Below are 14912 nucleotides of genomic sequence, written 5' to 3'. Positions count from 1 at the left end.
TCAAAAGAATTTACTGCCAGTTCTGTGGGCATGGCTTGGTGGGCGTGGTGTGGCTTGGTGGGTGTGGGAGGGGAAGGATACTGTAAAATTTCCATCCCCACCCACTCCAGGGAGAAGATTACTGCAAAATCCCACTCCCTCCCCACCCCACTAACCTGCTTTCCAGCTCCGTTCTCCTGTGCAGAGCAACAAACGAAGACTCAGCCAATCAGCTGGGACTCGGGAGACAGAGGATGGGGCGGGGCCAGTCAGAGGTGGTATTTGCCAGTTCTCCAAACTACTCAAAATTTCCACTACTGGTTCTCCAGAACTGGTCAGAACCTGCTGAATACCACCTCTGGTGATAATAATAACAAACCTTCAAAATATTTTTCCAGTCATAATAAAAATATTTAAATAAAACCAATTAGGGCCATCAGTTGAAGCAGATGCATTGTTTAGATTGACAAATAAAATCGCATGCAGTTTTTGAAGTTAAAGATCCCTGGTTAAACCTTAAATATGGTGTGTCTTGAAGTAATTTGGGTTTTTTTTTTTATGTCTGCAGAGCATTACTAGATATTATTAGATATTATTAGATATTACTGGATATTATTTTTATATCAAAGCAAATAAATCCTTCTCTTTTGGAGAAGGGAGTATTGGTCAATATGTAAACACATTGTACTGTATTTTACTTTAAGTAGGGTGAAGGTGGGACAAAATAAGAGGGATTGTAAAGTATATTACCTTGAATACTTGAGGGAAAGGTGGGACATTTATCTAAAAATAAAAGGCATAATTTACTACCTCTGCACAGTGGCTGTGTCTGAAAACAATACAGGACTCAAAATATTATTCTACTGCACTGACTCTGTATTCCTAGTGCTGGGAAATTTTCGTTTGCATTGATTTCCCTGGCATTTGAAAAAGAGTACAATAAATATGACTTCCTCTTTTTGTAATGTCACATTTATTTTCTTATTTATTACAATATTTGTGGATTACCCCTATCAATTAGGACTCTGAGTAATAACTGCATATTTCCAAGATTAAAATATGACAAAGTAACATAATTCAATTTGTTTTTCTAAGACAGGGGGAAATACAATGCACAACAAGTGATCCACTAAACTGAAGCTTACTACCCAATAATTGCTGGCAAGCCCAGAGTCTAACATTCCCTACACTTTGCAGTTCCAGGCAGACAATAACAGCTTAAGGCATTTTAGACAATAACAGCTTAAAGGCATTTTGTTGGGTATATGGATACTCCAACTGGTTTGGGTTGAATAAATATGTAAACCTAGGATTAAGTGCTATGTAGCTTTAAGCTAGAAACTGCAATGTCATTGTGGGTGCGGTTGCAGGCAGCCATATAGGTAGGAGGGGAAACGTAATAGCCCCGGCTTCTGGATGCAACTGTCTGAGTCCGGCTTCTGGATGCACCTGGTTACTGTTCCTGGTCTGTTGCCTACTGTGTTGGAAAGTCTATCTGCTTACCCTTTGGAGGCTACTGTGCCAGATACCAAACTCAACTGAACACAAGGACTGTTTACTGGTGAGCTGTGGATTCAGCGTTAGTACTTGAGAGAAAGGTATCTTAAGAAGAAGATATACAAGCAGATAAAGACATTGTATTTACTGTTTAAAGGATTTGATAACTGTATGGATAAACTGGATACTGACATATGGACTGAATGACTATTCTTAATCTCTGTGTGCAATAAATAACTATTTTATAACCACAAACAGTGTTTTTGTCTCCAGTGTGTGTATACTCTAGGGCCCAGCCTCTCTCTCATTTGGCTGCCTGGCTTGACTGCTGCTGCACACTCTGCTAGGGGGTTTATCCCCAAACACTAACATTGGTTATGGGCCCAGCAGTGTGCACAGTCTAGCTAACCAGGTTATACCAGTGAGAGTTTGGTCAAGAGTTACACATTACTGTAAAGACAAACTGTTTGTTAAATAGTTATTTTTCTGCAGAGCAATGGCACAAGTAAATTTGCCAAGTCTGTCCATGATAGCCAGACTAGATGGAACAAACTATGTTTCATGGTCTATGAAGTGTAGTTTACTGCTACGAAGAGAAGGCTTGTGGGACATAATTACAAACCCACCAGATGTATCAAACTTAAATCCTAATGATGAAGAGGATTATAAACTGATACAGGACTATGAAAGAAAGAATGAGCAGGCTTTGTGCATCATAGGTCTCACCCTGTCTGACCAGCAACTGATTCATATCCGAGGGGTGGAAAATGCTGCAGAATGCTGGGATAATCTTAAAAGGATATATGTTCGAGACAATGTAGGAGCTCATATCAATCTTACACGGAAGCTGTTTAGAACACATCTTGAGATAAATGGAGACATGTTGACTCATTTAAACTGTATGAAAAGCATTTTTCAACAACTGCAAGAAAAAGAGCTTATATTTAATGAGTTGCAGCAAGTATACATCATATTGTCTTCTCTGGATCGAAGCTATGATGATTTTGTGACTGCCTTGGAGGTATTGCCTAAAGACAGTTTATCAGTAACTGAGATAACCGGCCGGCTATTAGAGGAAGCCAAGAGAAGGAGTGAACGTGTCCAGCTGAGGGAAGATAAGAATAAGGAAGAGAAATTATCTTCAAAGCTTGAGAGAAACCAGCTGTGTAAAGCAAAGCACCCGGAAGAAGAGAAGTTATCTTCAACGGCATACACAATTAAAAAGTGTTTTAATTGTGGAGGCAGAGGACATTTGGCAAGATTCTGCAGAAAAGCAAAATGCCAGAATTTAAAGAAGCCAAAGAAATCCTTTGAACTGGCCATGTTTAGCAATTGTGATATGAAGAATAATAAGTGCATACTGGAGAGAGATAGCAAAAAGGTAACTGCAGCTTTAAATGGAGCATTGTATGTCTTACATGATAGTAAGAAAGGGGAGGCACAAACTGTATTTAATAATAACAAGCCTCATGATGAATGTATCCATTTATTGCATAGGCGTTTGGGGCATGTGAATTTTAAAATGCTAAAACGTACAGTTGAGTTATCTGAAGGAATAAGGTTAAAGCACTGTGATAAGTATTTGCGTTGTAATGTCTGTTGTGAAGATAAAAGTAAAATATTGCCTGCAAATAGACTAAATGGTTTTAAAACTAAAGAACCTTTAGAAGTTGTATTTGCAGACATTATAGGTCCAAAGAAACCCAGTATGGGGGGTGCTCGATATATACTGAGCATTATGGACCATTACTCTAGATATGGGTTTTGCTACCTAATGAAAAGCAAAACTGAAACATATCAACATTTCTTCAACTGGTTAAAGTTTGCTGAAAGAAAAACCAAACGGCAACTGATAACCTTGGTGACAGATAATGGCACGGAATTTGTAAATAGCAAATTCCAGAATAGGTTAAAGGCAGCTGGAATAGCTCATAAGACATCTGCACCATACAGACCACAGCACAATGCATTTGTTGAAAGGCGAGGCCAAACATTGCAGGCGATGACCCGTACTATGTTAACTGATTCTGGGTTACCTGATTCTTTGTGGGGGGAGGCAACAATGTGTGCTAATCATTTATTAAATAATGTGGTTAACTCAACCACTGGTGAAATACCATTCACCATGTGGCATGGCAGGAAGCCTGATCTGAGTTACCTGCACACATTTGGTGCACCAGCATGGGTGCATATCCCTACACAACTCAGGCGTAAAGGGCAACATAGAGCTAAACAATTTTTCTTCGTTGGTTACCAAGCTAACCATAGGGCATATAGATTTTGGGAGAAAGGCACATCTAAGGTGTTATGTAGTGCTAATGCCCAATTTCTAGAGCACGTAGGATGGGATAAGTTAGAGCAGGATAGCAATAACGAGGTGATTATTGAATCCTACAGAAATCCCATTAAGTATCCCTGTAACTTTAAGAATAAAGTAAAGAGTGAAGTACAGGAAGAGATTGTGCCTATAGAAGAAGAAAAGGAAGAAATAGCTGAGGATGAGGAACAGGTTGTAACTCAACCAAGCCCTGTAATACCCAGAAGGACTACACATATTTCTAGACCGCCTGATAGATACCAGGCTAACACAGTGTGCCAGGTAAATAGAGTACCATCTACTGTGGATGAGATTAAAAGGTATCCTTCTAAAGAGAAAGAAAAGTGGTATGCAGCAATTAATAAAGAATTGAAGTCTCTGAAGGATATGCAAGTATATGAAAACGTGAGATTACCTAGTAATGAAAAACCCATTGGCTGCAGATGGATTTTTAAAATAAAAACAGATAAAGATGGAAATACAATCCATAAGGCAAGGTTAGTAGCCCAAGGCTTTAGACAAAGTGCAAAAGACTATGATGAAGTATTTGCACCTAGTCTGAAAGCAGCAACTTTAAGGGCAGCATTAGTGTGGGCAGCAAGCAAGAAATATATAGTTAACCATTTAGATGTGGAAACTGCTTACTTGCATGCTCCACTAAGACATACTGTATATATGAAAAAGCCTAATGGATTTAAAGGAGACAATGATAATGATTGTTGGTTATTAAAGAAGAGCCTTTATGGTCTTAAACAATCGGGCTATGAATGGAACCAGTATATTGTAAAGGAACTGACCAATATAGGATTTAAAGCTGGTTTAGCTGACCCATGTCTATTTAAGAGAGAAAAGAATGGGAAGATATCATTATTATTGTTGTTTACTGATGATATTGCTCTGATAACTAAAACTAATGATGAAGCAAATGAAATAATATCATCATTAGCCAAGAAGGTAAAAATCAAGCAATTGGGAGAGATAAAGAGATATCTAGGTTTGAATATACTGAGAACACAGAAAGGGTTTAGGATATCTCAGGAAGATAAGATATCGAAATTGCTAATGGATTATAAAATGGAACTTTGTAAGCCTGCAAAGACTCCAATGAGTCAGGATATTTGCAAAATGGATACACAAAGTCCCAAATGTGATAAGGAACTGTATCAATCTTTGATTGGTAGCTTATCATATATTAGCAATTGGTCAAGGCCAGATATTGCTTTTAGTATTAATCAGCTGGCTCGACACAATAATGATCCGCTTCAATGTCACTGGATAGCATTGAAAAGAATCCTAAGATATCTTAAAGGAACATTACACCATGCACTGTATTTAGAACCAGAAGGTGATCTCATATTGAGTGCTTATGCAGATGCTAGCTTTGCATCAGAAAGAGATACTAGAAAGTCGACTTCAGGAACAGCCATAATGCTGGGTAATACATTAATAGGCTGGAAGTCTATAAGGCAACAGCATATAAGTTTGTCTACTATGGAGGCAGAATTCTCCTGTTTATCATTTTTGTGTACTGAGTTAATTATGTACAAACAAATGTTGAAGGATATGGGTATAACTGTAAATTACCCTATAGTTGTACATGAAGATAATCAGGCAGCAATTAAAATGGCCACTAATATTGCAGTTAAAACGAGAAGTAAACATACAGATTTGAGGTATCTTAATGTAAGAGAGTCTGTACAGAGTAAATTGATACAGCTGGAATACTGTATGTCGGAGGACAATGTAGCTGATCATTTTACTAAAACCCAAGGTGCTATTAAGCATCTAGAGAGTTGTCAAAAATATGGGTTTAGAATGTAAAGGTTATATATTTATGTCACCCAAAAGGGGAGAATGTTGGGTATATGGATACTCCAACTGGTTTGGGTTGAATAAATATGTAAACCTAGGATTAAGTGCTATGTAGCTTTAAGCTAGAAACTGCAATGTCATTGTGGGTGCGGTTGCAGGCAGCCATATAGGTAGGAGGGAAACGTAATAGCCCCGGCTTCTGGATGCAACTGTCTGAGTCCGGCTTCTGGATGCACCTGGTTACTGTTCCTGGTCTGTTGCCTACTGTGTTGGAAAGTCTATCTGCTTACCCTTTGGAGGCTACTGTGCCAGATACCAAACTCAACTGAACACAAGGACTGTTTACTGGTGAGCTGTGGATTCAGCGTTAGTACTTGAGAGAAAGGTATCTTAAGAAGAAGATATACAAGCAGATAAAGACATTGTATTTACTGTTTAAAGGATTTGATAACTGTATGGATAAACTGGATACTGACATATGGACTGAATGACTATTCTTAATCTCTGTGTGCAATAAATAACTATTTTATAACCACAAACAGTGTTTTTGTCTCCAGTGTGTGTATACTCTAGGGCCCAGCCTCTCTCTCATTTGGCTGCCTGGCTTGACTGCTGCTGCACACTCTGCTAGGGGGTTTATCCCCAAACACTAACACATTTTATTTTAGCTTGTTAAGGATGAGAATCAGAGTGGGATAACTGGATTTGAAGAATGGATTTAAGAAAAATCTTTACACTTGATCTTATGTGCAAATAATATTCCTTTCATGTTGCCTATACATCCAAAGTTGTTCCTAATCTTTTATCAGCATTGTTCCTCTTCTGAGATACAGATCTTGTCTGAGGTCTGTTGTACGGACAAAAGACCTTTAAAAACAAGTATTGACTTTTTTGATTTCTGAATTGTGATACAGAGATTGCATTTAATTTTTTTATTATTACTTTTTTTCAATCAGTTCCTTGTTCTCTCCCTTCTGTGATTCCATCCTACCCAACTAAATCAGAGGCAATAGAAGCCCTTTCATTCATGGAAGAATGCAGGAATTGGAATAACATTTTACTCTGCACCCGTCACACACTGCCATTATTCTAATCTAGACTATAGCAAAGAGAAAGAATGGCCTCCGACCAATTCCAAATAAAATGGATCTATTGACAGCAAAATGGAGTGGAATCCTTTTGCTTCTGCTTCATTTGAATGGGAAGGAAGTTTACTTATAAAGCAGGAGAAGTGATGGTTGCACAAAACAAACCACTGTTTCCTAATGTAGTTTTGCTGCTCTGTATTACTCAATGAATAACTGTGTTATTTGGTGATTAGAACTTCATGGGAGTATCTTCCTATAACATCTGTTCATTTACTGAGCTTATTCTAGGTTGTTTAAGAATGTGATTTTAAATCTCTTTCTTAAAATAATTGCTTAACATACATGCTTTATTTAAAATATGGATTGTCCCATAGCTCATATGGGACAGCTATCCCTGTCCAACTGATTAGAAGAAAATAAAACAACAAAATTCTTAAGCAATTACCTGTCTGCCTATTTCTTAATGTAAGAAAGTGATTGGCATCTCTCAAGAATTACATTGCTGGAGAGAAGGCTAGAAGAGTGATGTTCAATTTGGAAGAAATGAAAACAGTGAATGAGTGTGTGTACACTCACATATGTGTGCTTGGTAAAAGATATTCCATCCTAAAGCAAGCCATGTGTACCAGAAAAGTATATTAACAAATTAACAGAATTGGAAGGGACCTTGTAGGTCATCTAGTCCAATCTCACACCCAAGCAGACCCTGCTTCATTTCTGACAGATGGCAATCCAGTCTCTTCTTGAAAGCTTCCACTGATGAAGCTCTCACAATTTCTGAAGGGAAGCTGTTCCATTGGTTGATTATTCTCACTGTCAGAAAATTTCTCCTTATTTCCAGGTTGAATCTCTTCTTTGTCAGTTTCCATTCATTATTTCTTGTCTGGCGTTCAGGTGCTTTGGAAAGTAGCTTGACCCTTTCCTCTCTGTGGCAGCCCCTCAAATATTGGAACACTGCTATCATGTCTCCCATAACTTGACCTACAGCTGCTAACCTCAAATTTTATAATATATCTCTGTGTATGAAGCAAATGATTTGGTTCACCATGTCTTATCAAGATCTTCAGAATCATGATACTTGCCTTCCAAAATACTCATTATTCCCTCCATTTTTGTGCCATGTGCAGATTTAATAATCATATTTTCTAATTCCTCGTCCAAATCATTTATTCAATACTACTGAACAACACAGGCCTAGCCTTTCAGTATGTTACTTGACAGTTTCTTCCAGACTCATGTGGAACTGCTGATGTATATTTGTTGGGTGTTATTGTTCAATTATTTGTCTCTATATCTGATGCTGTTATGATGAGGACTATATTTTGCCATCGTTTCTATTAGAATGTCAGGGGACAGTTAATCAAATGCATCATTGAAATTATGATAAACCATAAGTACTACATACCTTTGATGATTTAAACTGGTCAGTTTATCAGAAAAAGGTCAATGTACATGATTTATTCTCGATAAAGTCATGCTGGCTCCTGGGAAGCAGTGCGTTCTTTACTAAATGCTCACCAACTGACTGCTCAATTATCGGTTTTAGGAGTGTGGTGACTCATGAGGTTAGAACGCTGGGCTGACGATCGGCAGGCTCACGTTTGAGACCCTCTGCTGCTGCGGAGTGGAGCGAGCTCCTGTCACAAGCTCCACCTCTGTTGATGCAGCAGTTTGAAAGCAGGCGATCACAAGTAGATAAATGGGTACCACTTTGGTGGGAGACTTCAAGGGAATGTAAAGGAGCCCCCAACTGGGCATCCCCTAGGCGACGGTGATGTCACTGGAAAATCCTTTTTACCATGGAAGCACTTCAGATCTTTTGACATGGAAACATTAATTATCTGTTCCATTTTTCTGATACTAATATCCAGCTGACTGGTCTATAATTCGTCTGATCCTCTTTTTCCTCCTTTCTGAAGCTAGGAACTGCATTTCCCTTCTCCAGTCCTCCAGTAATGTGTGTGTCCTTCATGATTTCTCAGAGAGCACCGAAATGTGCTCCAAGAAGACACTGCTAAGTTTCTTCAAGCCTTTCATATATAACTGATCTGGTCCTGGAGACTTAAACATATTCATGGTAGCCTCTTTACTTACCTTGTATTGCCTCTCCCCTCCTTTTGTTGTTCTACTTAGCTGAATGCAATTAAATTTTGGAGAGAAAATAGAAGCAAAGTAGAAGTTGAGGATTTCTCCCCTCCCCATATCACTTTTACTATCCAACCATATATTCCTACATCACCCCCACTCCCCATTGCCAGAAGATTTGCACAGTATATCCCAAATACTTTCACTGCTTGAAGTGCAGCCTATCTTTTAGCCAAAAGTTCTTTATCTTAAAAATCTCTTTAAAAAAAAAAGATTGTAAATTCGGGCACAGTGACATGGTGACCTGCTTTATGACCATCAGGACTTACCGTCAAAATTGAAGGTTCCATTATAGTAATAAGTCGAGGACTACCTATACTGTTCTGGAGTCTAGGCACACCATCAGCAGTGATATCCTGGAATTTATACAGAAGCTCCAGGGCATAATATCTCTTCTTGTAGACATGGGCCTTAGAGTAACATTCTTTGAGTTTTCCATTCTCTCTGCTTGACTTTTTTCTATTTTCTTTGAAGCTTCTTAGTCCTCCACAAGTGTTCATTAAGTTAGATTCAAGGGTTTCCCATCTTTCTTAATAAGCTGGGAATGTCCATTGCTGACAATAAAGCATTTGTGCTTTATATTTATATTCTTATCTTGTGACATCCCCAGTTATTTCCTGCTCACTTCTTTTCCATTATCATCCATCTAACAAATAGAGCTTGTTTCACCGAGTTCGTTGAGGAAGTGCCATTCAGTCTTGTGCCATGAATCCCTGTATCTTCTCAAGTGTTTTTAAATGCCAGCTATTAATTGTGTTTATTGGCATGCTGGCAGTAACCAAGGGGCTGAGTATCAGGAAATGTGCAAGCATAGAAAATGTAATCTGCTGGTACAATTTATGCATATCAAGTAACTTTTTCTTTTAACAGACTGTTTGATCTTACTAATATATCTATAAATCACTGGAGCTTGAAGTTCTACCATGCTTTATTCTATAATGGTGAGAGGAGGAAGGCAGAGTATATGCATGCATCTCTTCATCTATGGAAGGAAACAAACCTGCATATGCTAGATAGGTTGGACATTAAGCAACCTATTTAGGATTGTCATACTTTACCTAAGTTGGAATTAGGGTTAGGTTTCATTCAAACTTGACACAAAGCTTTTGCAACCTTAAGAAGATTGTTGCTGATATGTCTGCCTGTGTGTCTGCCTTCCTGCCCATCTACCTACTTACCTATTGGATTTTGAGGCCACCCAATTTCAAAAAGATTCCAGGCAGTTTACAGTTTTTAAAAAGAACACATTATTTAAAGAAACATGATTGCCTAGACAAAGCTACGTAAACAACATGCATGAAAAAAATAAATTGACAGATTCTTCACAAATCCCCTAATCTCAGGCGTGGGAATGGAGCCAGATGTAATTATCTCATTAGGATTCTGTTCCAGAGCATAGGGCCATGACAGACTAGGTTGTCATGATTTTCAAGGTCAGTCTCATGTAGGGTCCCTTGTACTGATTGAAATAACCCAGTCGTGAGGTCACTAGGGCATGAATAACCATTTGAAGGGCCCCACAGCTGAGGAAAGGACACAACTGGCATACATCATGGACCCAGGCAAAGGCCCTTCTGGCCACAGCTACCACCTGCTGTTTGAATAGTAGCTGTGAGTCTAGGACAATTCCCAAATTGCACACTTATCTTGAACGAGGAAATGCAACATCACCTTTTGGAGTTGCATGTGATAGATCTGTGATGATTGATACCCTGTTTCAGAAGAAGAGAGTGCCCAGGCAAGGTCAGCCAGCCTCTTATTCTTGCAAGACTTCTCAAATAATAACATCTGTTCTGAACAACTCTTTCATCAATGAAGTATTATGGAAAAATAATAATAATATGGCAGCTTGTTATATTTTTGTCTGTCATTCTTAGTTGGAAATCTAGCCAGGAAAAAGGGTCTCAATTTACTGAAGCAGAAAAAACTCTTATTATATGGATAACTTACTCTTGCCTTTGCTAGGTCAGTTTCTCTCAGTCTGACTGTTCCTGCTTTGCTACAAGATTCTAGTGAAAAGATTCACAGAAAAACAAATGGGTTTGGTGGGGCCAAGGTCAATAAAATAGTGCTTAAGGCAAGGAAACTGTCAAACCAAACTAAATAAATCGAGCCAGTGAGGGAGGATTGAAGTGGAGTAGAATGAATGCCTGTAAGACCACAATTGGTGGGGAAATCAACGAGAAGGAGAGAAGAAATCTGTCATGGAGATAAGGCTGGAAGGAAGCGGTTTATTAGAATTGCTGTGGTGGATGAGTCAGATTCAGTGTAATTGTGACTTTGACATTAGATTCCTTTGCTGCTTTGTTCCTAAATTTAGCTTTAAGATGGAAATGCAACCTTTTTGAGTTTGACTTATTTTAACTGTAGGTGATTTGAAAGGGTTTATGCTGCCTTATTCTGATGCTTGCTTGAACTTTCATATAGAAGCTGTTGAAAGGCTAGAAGCCTCTTGTGACTGTTATTCAGTATAAAAGGTTGTATATAGATAAGCACCAATGAGCCCACAATAGAAGCTAGATTGTGACATTGCCAGGGGGCATCTTAAGGAGAACATCTTTCACTAGCTTATAGCGAAATTATACAATATTTTTACAATACTGATTCACCCTTTTTGTGTCGGACTCAGATCTTCACTCCCTTTCTAGAAGTATATTTTATAAACGTAAAGAATGTTTAAAAACCTAAGGAAAGACAAAGAAAATGCTGCACAACTAACTGTGAGCAGACAAAAACAGATTGATTGAAGTCTTTTTATGTACCTTCACATGACAGTGCCTATACTTCAGAATAAATGAATACTTTAGCTGGATGCTAGATACCCAGTTCTTGTATGAGAATGCAAACCTTTCATATGGCCTTGCCTGTAGTGTCCTGAAAGCTCATATAGGAAGACTGAAATTCAGCCATTTCATAATTTGGATGTTTTCATTTTAACTCTATATTTATTTTTATTTGGTGGTTTTGCCTAGATGTTGCAGATGCCACGGTCCTGACTCCTAATACTTAGTCAATAAGGATATTTTGAATGTCCACAACTGCCTGTGTTTCTGTATTACCCTACTTCAGTATTTTTCAAACCTGACAAAATGAATGGACTTCAAATCTCAGAATTGCTGGCTGGGGAATTCTGGGAGTTGAAGTCCATATGTCCTAAGCTGACAAGTTTGAAAAGCACTGTTCGACATAGCAATAGCATTTAGACTTATATACCACTTCACAGTGTTTTACAGCCCTCTCGAAGCAATTTACAGAGTCAGCATATTGCCCCCAATAATCTGGGTCTTCATTTTATCGATATTGGAAGGAAGTCTAAATCATGTTGGTGTAATAAATATGCTAGAATATTTTTGCAGAAAATAGTCTTTAGAAAAAAAAACTATACATCTAGTCATGTATTCCTTTGTAACATACTAGAGGAACTTTCAAACGAGATCAAAGATTGTTGCTAATCCTTACAAATTTTCATTTTTAGGCTGCACTTCTGCTTTTCTGAAAGAAATATTGACAATATTGGAGTGAAAATGCAATTTTTTTCAGAAAGTTTCTATACAAGCTTTTTTTCAGAGTGTATGTTGTGTAAGCCTTAAAAAAACTAACTTCATGGAAAGCTAATAATTGTCTGAAAGCACGTTACCTACACTAATTAAATATGACTATAGATTGCAAGGGTATTATGAGTGTAACTCTGCAGTGTTGTCATGAACAATTTTAATAAAATGCATTTTCATGTAAAATGTGACTAAGACTTGACAGTAGTTTTTATAATAGATTTAGTTCTTCTGATACAACAACATGGGCCACGGTTTTGGTGGAAAACTTCCTTGATGACCCTCATCTTCTTGCTCTTATGCAGGGAAGCACAGGGCAACTTTAGAAAATTTACCTGTTCAAAAGATCATTTCAGAATGCATGAGGATACTATTCAAGATTAATGTGGGAGAGCTAACTGCCAGTCACTTAGAAAACTAATACAATTAGTGATGACTGCCAACATTTAAACCTGTTTCATGCTGCCCATTAGTGGCTTTTGAGCTATGTATTTCCTGGTCACAGGATAATATTGGCAGATTATCAATTATATTAACTCATCGTTACATAGAATAAGATTTCCATCCCATGAAGCACTCCATATTTAAGATCCTGTCAGAAGAGTTACTTTTTAAAGGATTCAGATGTGACCTTTGCAGACGAAGGAAATACAATATTTAATAACCCAAATTGCAGGCTTTATGCATGTTGTTTCCCCCTCAACTTTTGCAATTCTTGTCCTGTAGGTGTGTTGTTGTGCTGTTTAACCCCAGGAAAAACAAGCAACATCATATTCTAAACAGCTCCAGGTAAGTGAAAAACACTGAGTTCTTAATTATTGGTTTGCTTATATAGTTGTGAAGTAAATGTTGAAGATTTATCAATAATCTTCCTAATTAAGAACTGTGTCTCACTTTTATAATCTACAATGGACAAAGAGTGCATCTAAAGTTTACACACACACACACACACACACACACACTCACTCACTCACTCATTCGACTAGGGAATCAATGCGTACAAAGAACAAACAAATTTAGGAACAGTTTGAACAGGGATCACAGAATTTCTTTTTTACTCTTTGGGAATTTATTATGGAAGAGGAATGCTGAATTTCCTTTATGTTGAACTCTTGAGTATATCTTACATTGTGAATGCCAGAAATCAAGTCATGGTGATGCTAATTGTAGGGAACAAAATTGTGGTTAAACAGCTGGTTTCTTAATTTCGGCAATTTAAAATAATATAAGATTATTCTGCAGTTCAGGTGCTTAAAGCACTAAAGCATTTACAGAATGGGCTGTTGCACATTCAAGTTTTGATGTTTTTCCTTTTTACGAAATGCTGTGGAGGCTTGAACTGTTGAAGCCTCTTTTTCATAGATGACTCCTGTCCAGATCTAACATCTGAATAAATCTCTGTTGAAAAAGTGTGCTAAAGCAGCCATCAGCTTAACACAGATGTCCATTTTGTTCTTCTTTCCTGTGTTTCCTCCCATGCTGCCTAGAGTTATTCTGAAGTTGAGCATCTTAGAAATTCAATGAATGAATGAATGAATAAATAGTCTGACATTCAAAAGCTTTAACAGACAAATATTTATACAACAGGCTATGTTGATTCAACACCTAGGCAAATAACGATGTAGTGTTTGGCTCTTGTAGAACCTTCCTTCATAGTGCAAGGAATTGTACAGGAACAGCACTAAAGCTGCATGGCCTTATATTTACTTAATTCTATTGAGTTGAAAATGCCAATATTGTATTGATTTTGTAGCTTTTCACAGTAGGATTTCTTCTTTTGTTCAGGAAGACTATTACGGCCCTTGCTTTTTCTCCTGATGGAAAATACCTGGTTACTGGAGAGGTAAGTTTGGGTCACATGGCTCTCATGTGCCAGAAATTCAAGCATTCCTTCATATTTCAATAGTCAACTAAAGCAGGAATGACTTAAAAGCCTTACTCTGACAGGATGAGGAGAGAGACATGCTACAATAAAAAAATAGCTCCTTGCTTTGGGTGTCAGGAAGAAAGGATCTGGGGTCCAAGTGGCAATCTACCCTGAAAGACCATAATTCCTAGTTAAATACACTACACCAGCGTCCACTGCGATTTGGGACCACAAGAAGGCATAGATGACTGCCAATGTCCCCTTTTCCATTGATATCTAAGGTAAAGAAAGATGGTGGCAGCCAGTCGCTGCCTACCCTTCCATCTCAATTTGAGCCTCTCTTGAATGAGCTTAACTGATGGATCATTCTGAGGGCCTGAGATCTAGGCAGCTCACTATTCAACAGGCTCAATATTGAAAAAGCCTATATACTTGAAACAGCATGCTCAGGAAAAGAACAATGCTGATAGCTTCAGCTTCTGTGCTATGGCTGTGCAGAGTTTCAAGTGGAAGCAGGTATTGGGAGAGTCATCAAGACAGCTTTTAAATATAAAGAGCTGGAGCTGATTTAATCTCTCTGCCGAATGAACTGATTTCTTTTTAAATCTTCAAGAACAGGGAAGGTTTGCACTTTGAAAAATAATTATTTTTCTCCC

General features: G+C 38.0%; 1 protein-coding gene across 4 annotated transcripts in view; it reads left to right on the top strand.

Annotated features, from left to right (window-relative positions):
* MAPKBP1 (mitogen-activated protein kinase binding protein 1) overlaps positions 1 to 14912 on the top strand; it is a 135219-nt gene that overhangs the window by 52669 nt on the left and 67638 nt on the right. For all 4 annotated transcript variants that reach the window (XM_087921788.1, XM_026709745.2, XM_087921787.1 and 1 more), the window contains exons 4-5: positions 13116 to 13178; positions 14175 to 14232. In XM_087921788.1, coding sequence (XP_087777914.1) covers positions 13116 to 13178; positions 14175 to 14232 — 121 coding nt within the window. The remainder of the gene's footprint in view (positions 1 to 13115; positions 13179 to 14174; positions 14233 to 14912) is intronic.

This window comes from Pseudonaja textilis, chromosome 1 (genome assembly GCF_049901715.1).
Source record: "Pseudonaja textilis isolate UNSWEBS1 chromosome 1, rPseTex1.2, whole genome shotgun sequence".
Lineage (NCBI taxonomy): Eukaryota > Metazoa > Chordata > Lepidosauria > Squamata > Elapidae > Pseudonaja > Pseudonaja textilis.
Note: the sequence above shows the minus strand (reverse complement) of the source record. Positions and strands in the feature narration are given on the sequence as shown.